The sequence below is a fragment of the Dermacentor silvarum genome, chromosome 8, assembly GCF_013339745.2.
Source record: "Dermacentor silvarum isolate Dsil-2018 chromosome 8, BIME_Dsil_1.4, whole genome shotgun sequence".
NCBI lineage: Eukaryota > Metazoa > Arthropoda > Arachnida > Ixodida > Ixodidae > Dermacentor > Dermacentor silvarum.
In genome coordinates, this window is record NC_051161.1 from 44760659 (window position 1) to 44773836 (window position 13178).

The following is a 13178-nucleotide window of genomic DNA, read 5'->3' on the forward strand; positions in this document are numbered from 1 at the left end:
TGCACGTGCGTTGCTGACCTATCACAGGCATTGCGGGCCTGATGAAAAAAAAAGCTAAAGTCTGAAATGACCTTTCGGGAGAATTACGCGGTTTAAAAAGCAGCAAAGCTTGCCTGCTTTCGCGCACTTAAAGCACACAACAGCAAGAAGAGGGCATTTTTATGAGTATTCTTGTGGTCAAGAAAAGGTTTTCTTTAAATGGAGAGAGATGCATTGAAAAAAAAAAAAAAGAAAATGCCGTCGCTGAGGTGGAAGCCATCCTTTAGTCCCACACCCCAAAATACACTGTCGTATTTTTTACTTACCGCAGTCGCTGATTGCCTCATGAAGGTAAAAGAAAGAAGGGGATACCCACTCGAGGATCTACAGCGCAAAAATGTCGACCCTAAGTAGATTAAAACCCCTATGCGTCACAGAAGGGAAAACATAAGAAGAGACACGACGCATCTGTCTCCAGCTTCTACATCGCTGTAAATGTGCGTGCTATACGCACATAGCTCTCAGGAGCAGTGCCTATAATTCGGTGCGAGTGCCACGTCCCACCGCGCCAGGAGGCACTAAACAACTTCACACAGCGCTTGCGGCGAACTGCCGAGATAAAGTACTGGTGTCAGGAAATAAGAACATGGTTGCAAAGAGCATTCCGCGGACTCTAAGCAGCGGAACGACGAAATGACGACAAAAGCGCGTGCAGCAACAGCATCAACCAGCGCGAAAGTTTCGCGTAGAGCACGTGGGCGCACGCGCGCTCTTCACGCCTGGCGCTTCAAAACTCCAGGCCTTGCGGATTCCGCGCACGCGCGCCACAGCGCCCAGCGCGCAGGTCATCCTTGCACGGCGTCTTCTCCCTAGCCGAGCCGGGCCGGGCGGTGCACAATTAACAGTTTCGCAATGCCTCGGCGACCACAGCAAGAACGCACGCACGCTGGCCCAAGGCAAGCCCCGTGTAGTACGGCCGCCGAGGAGGAGGTGGCCGCATCTATCGAGAGTGAGAGCGGCCGTTGTGATGCGGCTAGGGGGTGAGATGGATGCGGAAAGGGATTGCGTCTAAGGCCCCCCTCCGAGGAGGCCGAGGAGGTGCACCCCCACCCCCACCGTCCACTCGCACATCACCGGCGCGCTTTCTTCCTTACCACGTTCGGCGGGTGAAAGGCAGCCTTGAAGGCATCGATGACCAGTGAGCGGCGTTGTGTTTGATGAACGAGTCCGGGGCACCCTCTCTTGACTGACTTCGCCCTTGCCGACGACGACGCCGTCCGGCGCGCACGGGGTCCCGCTACGCGGAAGAGTCTTCGGCCGAGAAGGAGGGTGCACACGGAAAGGGGGAGAGTTGAAGGCATGTACGGCCGGAAATGAGAATGGGAAAGGAAGGGGGGGGGAGAAAAAAAATGCGCAACAAGAAGGAGAGTGATCACTGCATCTGGATCGTCCCCGCCTTTTTGCATGCATCGCCCGGCCAACACGCGGCCGCATCGGCGCGGACCCGTATAAAAGGGCCCGCCGGCTCTCGGTCTGGACACAAGCGATCTCACCACCGCAGCAGCAGCACCCAGTGTGATAGCACAAGCAGCAAGCGGCAGCAGCAGCAACAGCGTTACACAGCCATGTGGAAGGTGAGCCGCAGTCTCGGCGTGGCGCGACCGCGGCCCCGCATCCTGCAGGAGCACGGCGGACTCGCACGGCAGGCCCGAACCTCGGAGCTAAACCCCCAGGACTATCCGGATGCATTCGTGGGGGGCACGGGCCTGCCGTTTGCGGGTGACGGCGCGTCGCCGCGACGGCGTGGGATACGTAGCGACAGCTTTCGTTGACGAACGTGCAAACAGCCAATGCTGTAAGATGCAGAGTAGTTTGAGCCTAAAACTACGTCCTCAGCAAGGAGTTAGGAGAGGAAGAGGACCTATACTGTCGAATACCATGTCAGCATTAACCGTATGTGCTGATCACCTAAGAATGCTACAACGAAATATGGCTCAGCCAAAATATATAGCCACTGAATGTGCATCAGTTAAATTTGAGGTTAATAAGCCTGCCGCACTGGTACCCGTAACGCAATAAGCCCGCTGATCGATACTGCATGTGCTGGTCAACAATCAATATCAACGACAACAATCAATTGCCATTACTGGGCAATTCGACGATCAGCATTTGCAACTGGTGTAGCAAAGTGCTAATTTCATGACTTATGCTAATGAGGCACGTAATGTTGGAGAACCGATAGATAGTTTCAAGTAGCCATGAGGAATTCTTGTAGCAAACTTAGGAGCAGTGAACGCCGTCGCTTATGGTTGTGGCCATACCGCCCACGGGCTCTCAGGAACAAGTTTAGTCAGCAATAGTCGAGCTGGAGATGAACTGCAATGAATTGCTCCAAACTTAATGGCATACTCGACAAATGTTACGCATAGTCGGTTACGGTTCTTCCGCTGCAACACGCGAAATGGCATAGAACAACATCCCTTTTAAAAGAGTATACAATGTGTATCTACAAGTTTACATAGAGGACGAGTCGGCGACACGTCCACCATCACCACTATCAATGATAGGCCTCGAGAACAATGACAAGAACCACGGCTCCAGCTAGTTACCTCCGAGCTAACATCCGCTAGCGTGTGCACTCCTGGACTACCAAGCACACGGGAAAGTTACTCTATAAAGTGTAGAACGCAAGAGTGGAGCTCCTTTGATGGGATGACAGGTGCAATGTCTTTTTCACGGGCTAAAAATGACGGCCAGGGCCTCGAAAGAGCAATCTCGTTCTAGCGAGGTGGATGTTGAAGATGCATCAGTGCGTTAACATATACCTATAAGAGCCGATATCATGCGGGATAATCCGCGGCCAGTATTTTAAATGACCACCACTGAACGTTTCACTTGCAGGTCGCGGTCTCCGCACTTTGCTTCGCCGTACTGGCGAACGCCGGTAACATTCGCGGCGGCGTTGGTGGATTTGGCGGCGGCGGCTTTGGTGGACACCACGGTGGTGGTGGCGGTTTCGGTGGCGGACACCACGGCGGCGGTGGTGGCGGTTTCGGTGGTCACCACGGCGGCGGCGGCTTCGGTGGAGGCCTGGGCGGCGCTGGACTCGGCGCTGGACTCGGTGCTGGACTCGGCGCTGGACTTGGTGGTGGACTTGGTGGCGGACTCGGTGGCGGCGGCCTCGGAGGATCGAGCTTCACCGTCCACCACGGTGGTCACCATGGCGGCAGTGGCGCCGGTGGCTTCAGGGGTGGATTTGGCGGCGCCGGCGGACTCGGTGGCGGATACGGCGGAGGCGTCGGCGGTGGCTACCTCGGAGGCGGCGGCGGCGGCGGTGCTGGTGGCCGTGGATACTACGGAGGCGGTGGAGGAGGAGTAAGTGGTTTTGATAGAAATGGCACATTCTGCACGTAGTGAAGATCAACTGCTTTAGGCGCATCTGGCGACAGCTATCACTCATAGTCTCGGTGAAACAGTGATCTATGCACCCTCAGAAAAGGAGTACCAACAACTTAGTCTCTCTTGGACGTACTGATAGAGACGAACTCTAAGAGACGCAAGTATAGCGTGAACAATGACTGCTCATCGATACTTCCTGTTCCTTCACTCTTCAGGAGACTAGAAGATTACCGCAATCACTGCTTGCGCGCTGCGCAGTAGATATACCTACTAATGCACGTTACTGAACAATAGAGTTTAAAATATCAGTGTCTGTATGACTCCTCATCCTGGTGTTTTGTGTACACGCAGGGTTACAGGGGTGGGTACGTCGACGAGTCGCCCAAGCCGTACAACTTCGGCTACCAAGCTCAGGGCCCCGACGGTTCCAGTTCTCGCCAGGAAGTATCCGACGGTAGCGGCCGCGTCCAGGGAGTCTACACCATCAACACGGAGGGCGGCCAGAGGAAGGTGAAGTACGCCGCCGACGCCGGCGGCTTCCGCGCTACCGTCGAGACCAACGAGCCAGGAACCGAGAGTGACAGTCCCGCCGACGTGTCCCTCGTGTCGTCCCAGCCGCCCGCCTCCCAGCTGGCTGCCAAGTACGGTCCTACCACTTCGTCGTACGGCCGCGGCGGATACGGTGGTGGAGCCGGCGGCTACGGCGGCGGTGCGTACGGAGGCGGTGCCGGTAGATACGGCGGAGCTGGTGGCTACGGAGCCGGAGGACACGGTCTCGGCGGAGGCCTTGGCGGAGGCCTCGGCGGAGGCCTCGGAGGAGGATTCGGCGGAGGATTCGGCAAGGGAGGATTTGGTGGGGGCGCCGGACGATTCGGAGGCGGAGCCGGAGGTTTCGGTGGTGGAGCCGGACCCGCTGTAACCGTGCAGGCCTTCAAAGTCCATCACACCGGCGGCGGTGCCGGTGGTCTCGGAGGATTCGGAGGAGGCGCTGGTGGATATGGCGGTGCTGGTGGCTACGGAGGAGGCACCGGTGGATTCTCGGGCGGAGCCGGCGGATACCGCGGAGGAGCCGGAGGCTTCGGCGGGAAGTACGGCGGCGGTGCCGGCGGTGCAGGCGGCGGTGCGGGCTGGCAATGGTGAAGAAGAAGAAGCCCGAATGTGTCTGTGCTAAACTTTGTGTGCGCGTGCATGAGGACGTGCTTGCAGTCGTCGTCGTCGTTGTGTCTTTGTGCCCCTCTGTACGTGTCTGTGCTTCGTTGTGTGCGTGGGAGTGGGGTCAGATCTTATGGAGAGCCCCGCAAGCAGGGCGCTTCAAATCGCGGTGTATGGATAAATGTGGTGTGGTCCTTTTTTTCGCTGCGTTGAGGAATAAACGTTACTTGTTGACAAAAAAACAATGAATGTCCTTCTTTTTACTTCCTCTCCTGGAGACAAACTGTTCTGACGGAAGAAAGCTGCAACGCCTTCATGACCACGATATTCACCCTATATCGACAACGGGGTCAGGAACAGGGTCTGGAAAACGGCTATAGCCTCCGGGTACGGCTATGACCCAGTGAAGCTCGGTCAATGGAAACAGGGTTCTAAGAAGATGACTGTGATATGTAAATTGAGGGGAGCCAAGGACACGCGACAAAGATGTTCCAGGTTGCAGGAAACAATTCTTCTGGCTATGGCAAGTTCAAGCCTGCTGCCCCCCTCGTCTTTCGTTGGAACCTTGATCGTTGGGATCGGGATCAATCGGGATCGGGATCAAACCTTCGTTTTGGATTAGCCTATGCGTTCGCATTTTCTGTGTTTTATGTGTATCACTCAAGATGAATCAGAACACCCGAGGATATGCAAACACAGCGTAGCCACTTCTCATCATCAGTGAGATAAATAGTTCGGTGATTTGAACGCATCAAGTACAAAAAGGCTTCAGTCATGATAATGACATTACGACGTTATCAATTTCGAGCTTGCGACGAACATCAATCGGGTGGCTTCTCAATACTAATATAGGCTTGGTTACACACGGCTTATGAATCATAAACAGCGGTGCCCCTGACCACCGCTCTGACTGGGCTATAACCCTTTAAAACGGCGTGTACATGCTGCCGCGCACTTGTACGGTACCAAGGTCCGAACAGTAGCCGAGCAGCCCACAGGACCCGAGCACCGATACAGGGCAATGGAAAAGCACAGAGGCCAATATGAGGTGGCGTTCCAGCTGACCACGCCGCGTAGAGAGAAGGGTTGACAGTATTAAAGGGAGGTGAAAAATAAAGGGCGTCAAACGGCGATCAATTGAACGGGCCAGCACTGTCTGTCATTCGATGCCGTTTCCTTCTCAAAAGGAAAGAGCAAGACTTTTAGGCGCCTTTAGTGAGAATCTAGTCTCATTGAAGCGTCTTGGAACCCTTCTTGTTCGGCTTATCAAGAAGATACTAACTTCCGCTCATATAGTAGAGTATAAGGCGCGATAAGAACGGACTTCGGAGCGGCGCAAAAAAAGAAAAAAAAGAAAAAAAAGGGTTGATGCGTGGCTGCCTGGAGTGATGGCCGGATGGCCGGATCCAACCGATTTCGACGGTGCGAGGTTCCGCGTACGCGCACCCAACGTCCGGCTGGCAGGTCAGGGGATCGTTGGACGGTGCTTGGCTCTAGAAGCACGGTCGGCAGCACAGAATGACAGATCGGATGGCGCGCGCGCCGGACGGTAGTGCACGTGTGACGCCCTGCAAGCATTCGCGCCATCGGAAGCACCTACATCGCCAACGAGGTCGCTGTTTTATGCGTGTCAAGTAATTGTCCACGACGCGTTCGCGCTGAAACGCGTGTCCATTTTTCTTTCCGACTGCGCGGTGGTGGCGAGTTTCTTCAGTTTCGGAAACAACGTGTGCAGGAAACGCACCGCGCGTGCAGGGCTTATTGCACACCCTTTGCAGCCCCGTGAATTAATTAATCAACCACCGCACCACAAATGAATTCCACGTGACGAAGTCAGGTGGACATTTCTCATTTTTCGCTAATTCCACGTGCCCAAAAGCTTTTGCGGCCGGCTGCGAGCTCGAGAATCGACAGTCCCCTCTATTTTATCCTGGTAGAAAAAAAGAACGAAAAGACAATAAAAAAAGAGCGTTTTACTGTGACAGCAGGTAAGAGCGAGAAACTGCGTTTGCTGCGTCCGCCCATGCATCCCTCCTTCTCTTCCGTTACGCTTAATTCTGCTGTCACACTGCTGTCGTCATCGCGTTGTCGTTCCAGTGCCTGCAGGCCACTTCCTTACTTCGCCGCATCCTCATCCTCAGAAAGAAATAGACAGAGAGAGGAAAGGGAGGGAGGGTAACTAGCCTTTGTCCAGTTTGCTGTGTTCTACACGTGGGGAGGGGTATGGGAAAGTGAAAGAACGAGAGAGAAGACATGAGTCTAGGTCATTCACACGCATTATCCTCAGTTTCACCCTCACCATATGGAGAAGAAAAAAAAAAAAAACTTGCCCGTCACCGGAGACTCGAACTCCTATGCAAGTGCCCCCTACATCGAATGTGCAGACGGGAGCAGGACGAGCCCAACGCAGCGCACTCTGCCTCACCATAAGGCACTGAGCCCCGTATTCACAAATGATCCCCAACTCGAAGCTCTTCCTCCACTACGTGATGAGGATGATTATGATGATGTTGTTGATGATGATGATGAAGAAGATGATGATGATGAAGATGGTGATTTATTGGCAATCCCTTCGAAACGGGGCGGCGACAAGTAGTTGCCTAGCCTGCTTGAGCTAATCAAGTAATCAGTAGATATTTATGAGTCTAGTATCTTATTCATGTGTCCTTCATATTGTCTGTCTTCCTTAAGCTCCTATATCTACCTTGTACCAGGCGTTGTTTTTTTTTTTTTTTTGCTGCACAAATAAAAAATTGCCTATGGCAGATAGCACAATGCGAACAACTGAGCAAGATTAATCGATGAGATAGCCATTCCATCTATCAGAATTCGCAATGCTTACTTGAATATTTAGCATAATTACACTAACTTCTCTTTTTTTACTGAAATGAAAATAAAAAGAAAGATGTAGTCACCCTATGATGGTGATGGCTACTCCTTTTCGCATAGCAGAAGCAACAATATAAAAAATATACGTCGTGAGAAATTGAAAAGAAACAACGTCACAGGGCCAGAAATCCACAGCACACAGTCCTGTACACCCACAAACATATATATATATATATATATATATATATATATATATATATATATATATATATATAAAAGGCAAAGGCAAGTCGCACAAGAATGAGTTTGTAAACAAAGTCACAAACACGCACAAGCAGCCCCGAATGTGGACTGGGATGAGCATGTAAACAGATGAGACTACACAGAATACAAAAGAGTATAAGACGGGATACTCAAGCGCGAATAATTACGAATAATAGAAGCAAGTTATAGAAATAACTTCTTAAATAATTAGTTTGCAGCACATATTTAAATGTACGAGTTGTAGCCGGGGAGTACGTTCGCAAGACGTATTCACTTCGAACCAATTCTCGGAACCGCACCAGTTTCGACATCATAATTTCAATGAATCTGACGAAATGCACTGACGTTCAAGTTACGTTTTGCGCTTCAATACACATAACGGCGTTTTCTTAAAAATGTAATGGAACAACGGCGCATTTTTGCCCCAATTTTGACAGCGCATAAGCCGAAACTGGTTCCATCCTCAGAATTCGTTCCAAGTTGATATGCCTTGACAACTCACTAGCTACAATTCGTAAATTGAAATGTGTGCCGTAAAGTTAATAATTAAAGGGTAGTTAGTGTAATTATGTTAATTATTCAATTCAGCATTTTAATTTTTCCTACAATTAATGAGAGCCTCATCGAGTAATTTGGCTCAAGGGTTAGAAATCTGCTACCTGTTACGGGAAATTTTTAAAAATTTGGTGCATCTAAAAAAATACCCTACACAGTTACTCATGCCTGCAACGGATCCGATCATATTCATTTCTACGCTACGCAAACTTGCTTATCTCGACTGCTATTGGATTGATACTTCCATCCACGTTAAATCCAAGTGCTTCTGGAACGTTTACTTTACCTACGGTTCTCACTTGGTGAATACCTTTGCAATCGATTAATATCTGCTGAGTTGTCTCCAGATTTTTGCTGCAGCAGACACATGCCTCAGCCTGTTGCGAATATTTGTTCCGGTATTTTCTTTGTCCTTAGGCAACCAGCTCGCGGGCCTCAAATAGCTAGGCACTGCCGTTTGTGTTATCGTACAGATTTTTTCCTTTCTAATTTCCTTCTTGCCATTCTTGTACACCTCTATGGACTTATTTGTCTCCGACCATTGCACACAATTTCCTGTCTCTGTTTCTCTCAATTTCTTTTTTCATGGCCCATGGTTTTCTATTTACAATGTCAATGACCCTGTACCTGGTTGCCAACTTTCTTGACCTCTTCATCCATTCTGTGTCCGCAGTTATTGGGTACAGATAATTGTACATTTTAGCCACCCATTTATTGTCATCCATCTCCCTGATTCTTTTTTCAAAACTAATTTTACTCTGTGCTTCTCTGACTTCACTGCGCTTCACTGCCTCATTTGTGGTTGTACCGTGGGCCTCAGCGTGGATCGATGACACCGCTGCCCGTGCGGCTACGTTGTCTCACTGAAACACATCCTCTGGGGCTGCCTGGAGGATCCCCCGCCCGCCGACCTCGTCTCGCCCCCCCCCCCCCCCCCCCGAACAACAAGGGGATGCCCTTCTCTCCACCACCGACCGAGACATCCAGACACGGGTCATGGCACGAGCTGAAGACGTCATCGTGAAGCCCATCCTGGCAGCCTACGTAGCTTAGCCTCCCTTAACCCTCACCCCTTCGATTAATAAAGTTCTTACTCACTACCATGGGCCTCCAAGACCAACTGGCCTACCGACCTTTGGTTAGCTTCCAACCCCGACACAATGTCCGATTTGAAGCACAGGATGGCATTTGCAAACGTTAGCGCTGGCCCCATTACTCCTATCCAGATTCCACGCACCACCTCATACTTATTGTGGCCCCAAAGTGCTCTGAGTTTCATTATTGCTGCGTTACGCTTCCCCTTCATTGTGAGGTTATCTTGGTGGATTCTTGCGTTAGTCTTGCCACCGCCCGTCGACTGAAGAAGGCGCTATGGTTCTCAAGAATTGCCATGGATAGTCAATGAAGCGCAGTAACGCCTTCTGTCAAGGGGCGTCAAGTTTCTCGAGCCGATGTGAAGTGTTGAGTGGTGGACCGTTCTACAATGCGGGGTTGAGACTCGCTGCCGTTAGTCTCAAACAAGCATCGGTTCATTGTTTTCCTCGATTCCACCGAGCGTAGCATGGCACCGCGCCTTGACACAAGAAGAGGCTTAGCTTCAATGCTGCTTCTCGGTGACTGCTACGACGAGAATTTGTTTAAGAAACACACGTGTAGAACGTCAGTGCATTGTAGTACACGCCGAAACGGCCTGTTTCAGGAAAATATCGCTCAAGGATTGCCCTGAATTGTCATTGAAGTACTTTGACCACTTATGCCGAAGAGAGGCGCTGCCCTCTACTTTCTTTATTGGCTGGGGCTGCTAAGTACAAAAACATACACCACAGGCGCAAGTATTCGCAACGGGATGAGGCATGCATGTGTCTGCAGCCCATTAAATAAATGACAGTATAACGGCATATGGTTCAGTAAAGCGTATAGTAATGGATGGCTTGAGCGTACCGTGGTTGGCGCCAATCGAAAGAGCAATGCCACGAACATATCAGATTGTATTAACTCTATAGTGCTTCTGGCTACCTACGTATATTATTTCCCAGAATATTTTTAAGTCTTAACATTTAGCAAGAAGCCCATATTTGGCGTAATACAGTTCTACCCCGAGCATAAGCCTTTTATCATGACACCTCTAATTGTACTTATGAGAGAAGCACCTACCGTCCATCTCTAGTAAAAAGGTAAATAAAAAATTGTCGCAGTTTCACCCGAAAGGCAAAGCATCAATTGCGATAGCAACTTAGTAGAGAGCTATACGGAGTAAGGATAGTAGTTTTATCAGCTGTATAAACTTGGACATGCAGCAGCACCAGCAACGCGCAGAACTGTTGTCGACGCCTCGCCGTTTTGCCCGCGTTCGCACCGAACGCGCGCGGCGTTGGTGACTGTTGCCAGGGCCTCTGAGGGCGGCTAGGAGGTATTCGACAAGATCAGAACGGGAAACTCGTCGAGCAGCGTCAGAAGTCTTTACCACCTTCTCGCGTCGCGACGTTTTATTGCGATAGCAATTATATGGACACTCAAAAGCAGATTTCTGCCGTCGGCGTCGCCGTCGCCGTCGCCGTGAGGTTCCGTATGACGTCAATGCAGATGAAATCGTCGCCGCGCGCCGAACGCTGTATGTGCGAGTGAAAGGGCGCGAGGGGCGCGTCTTTCACGGGGAGTGAACGCACGGCGGAGAACAAACGCGCGTTCTGCGCCGTGCTCCCTTAAGGGCTGCAGAAGTAGGCGTCTCTTTCCTCCTTTACAATCACCATATATGTAGAGCAAACGCGCCTTCTTCCGACGCGCGAGAGGCCGTGGGGGAGGGGGGAGGGAAGGGAGGCGACGTTTAGCTGCGGCACCAAGTGCCTATTTATATCAGAGGCTCCGGCAACAGTCACCAACGCCGCACGCATTTTGAGCTAACGCGGGCAAAACGCCGATGGCGTCGACAACAGTTCTGCGTGTTGCCGATGCTGCTGCATGTCCAAGTTTATACAGCTGATAAAGCTACTATCATTACTCCGTATAGCTCTCTACAAGTTTGCTATCGCAATTGATGCTTCGCCTTTCAGGTGAAACTGCGACAACTTTTTTTTAATATAAATACGCATTTGGTGCCCAGCTAAACGTCGCCTCCCCTCTCTCCCTCCCTCCCGACGCCTCACGGCCTTTCGCGCGACGGAAGAAATCACGTTCGCTCTATATATGTGCTAATTGTAAAGGAGGGAAGATACGCTTAATTCTGCAGCCCTTCCGGGAGCACGGCGCAGAACGCGCATTTGTTTTCCGCCGTGCGTTCGCTCCCCGTGAAAGTGCGTGTCCCTCGCGCCTTTTCACTCGCACATACAGCGTCCGGCGCGCGGCGACGATTTCATCGCCGTTGACCTCATACTGAACCTCATGGCGACGGCGATGGCGACGCCGATGGCAGAAATCCTCTTTGAGTGTAAACAACTGTGAGCCCTTCCACTGATGGGGTGGAGATGGAAGACCAGCGAAGCTGTACTATGGTGGGAATTATGTATTTCCAATTATGACTATTAAGATGTGATGGTGTAAACTGTTATTTGAACTATTAAAGAATGAGAAATGTATATTATCCGGTGGTTTTCATTTATTTAGTGACCACAGGGACCATGGCCTTATGGTCGCTACGGTACACCGCCATAGGGAGTACGGCAAAGGTTGGCACGTTCTTCATAAACACGTCACCAACGCCGGCAAAACACCGCCACCCTCGACAATAGTTCTGCGCGTTGTTTGTATGACCGCACACAACCGCTGTCAAAACGCTGGCGTGAGCAAGCGCGACAGCACCAGCGAGCGAAGGTTCATGCGGTCTATCGCTTCAACGGAAACTGAGCGGCGAAAGCACAGCGCATACTAAGGTAGGAGCCGTGTTGCAGATCGCTTTCAAGATACGGTGCGCGCGACCGCCCTGCGCCGCACAAAGTACAAGCTCAAGTTCAAAGTAGAAGTACAAGTACGCGCAGAGCAGAAGCCGCAACCCCTCCCTCCCGCGCTGCCTTCCCGCTGTCCTCCTTTCGCGAGTCGCCAGTTCCCCTTGCGCCCGGTCGCAAGATACGCATTTGGTGCCGCAGCTAAACGTCGCCTTCCCTCCCTCCCTCCCGTCCCCCCACGGCCTTTCGCGCGACGGAAGAAGTCGCGTTTGCTCTCCGCCGTGCGTTCGCTCCCCGTGAAAGCGCGCGTCACTCGCGCGCTTTCACTCGCACATACAGCATACGGCCAAAGAGAGTTTTTCTACATCCGGACGCGACTATCGAAGAGTGAGCCCTGAGCAGCTTCGCTGTAAAAAATTACGGTTGATCCCCCTTTCATAGGAATCTGTGGAACACGAAATTGAAGCGTGTCTTCACAGAAGATGTTGCATGTTTACTTCGTGAACTCACGGTCCGCTGCAGTGAAAAGCGCACGATTTGCGGGCCGGCGATCATGTTACAGGTTTGCTTCGGGCGCGGCGTCCTGTTGGCGAGCGCCGTCCTGCTGGCGAGTTGCTTCGGCGAAGGTGCGAGCATTCCGGTCCAGCTCCGTAGTGGCTACGGCAGCCAGTCGAGCTGCGACGCCCACAGCTGCACGAATTCCAGTGGCAGAGTTCGCAACGTGCGCCGCGAACGTGCGAAGGCAGTCTGCTTCACGCTGGCTCACGCAAGCGAGATTCGCCCGGCGACGTCGTTGCGCCTTTTAGCGCAGCACTTGTTAGGTAGTGCCATCGCCTTCCGATGCAGCAGTGCATCACCTACGTATAGGTGATGCACTGCTGATCCACGTTGAAGCCGCAATCCGTATTCGACGAGGCGCCACAGGCTAATCCGTTGCAGACTGCCTACAGGAGGCCACAGAAGTACATGGATTTGTTGGACCTTCGTGCTTGTGGATTTAGACGCTCTCGTGGCTTTGTTTATTGCGCTTTATATGCCTTCATTGCCGTAGATTTCAGAGCAAAAAAATTAAATTATGGGGTTTTACGTGCCAAAACCACGATCTGATTATGAGACACGCCG

The 13178-nt window shown here is 51.7% G+C and overlaps 1 protein-coding gene across 1 annotated transcript; it reads left to right on the plus strand.

Annotated features, from left to right (window-relative positions):
* The first annotated feature begins 1413 nt into the window (after positions 1-1413).
* Positions 1414-4773, plus strand: LOC119461121 (uncharacterized). Its single transcript, XM_037722319.2, has 3 exons — positions 1414-1613; positions 2881-3354; positions 3730-4773. The coding sequence occupies exons 1-3, from the start codon at positions 1605-1607 to the stop codon at positions 4516-4518; spliced, it is 1272 nt and encodes a 423-aa protein (XP_037578247.1). The 5' UTR covers positions 1414-1604; the 3' UTR covers positions 4519-4773.
* The last annotated feature ends 8405 nt before the right edge of the window (positions 4774-13178 follow it).

Excerpts from the sequence above, each read along its gene's own strand:
- LOC119461121 (XM_037722319.2), top strand. Across the intron at positions 3,355-3,729 it reads ACGGAGGCGGTGGAGGAGGA|GGTTACAGGGGTGGGTACGT; the intron begins GTAAGTGGTTTT and ends GTGTACACGCAG.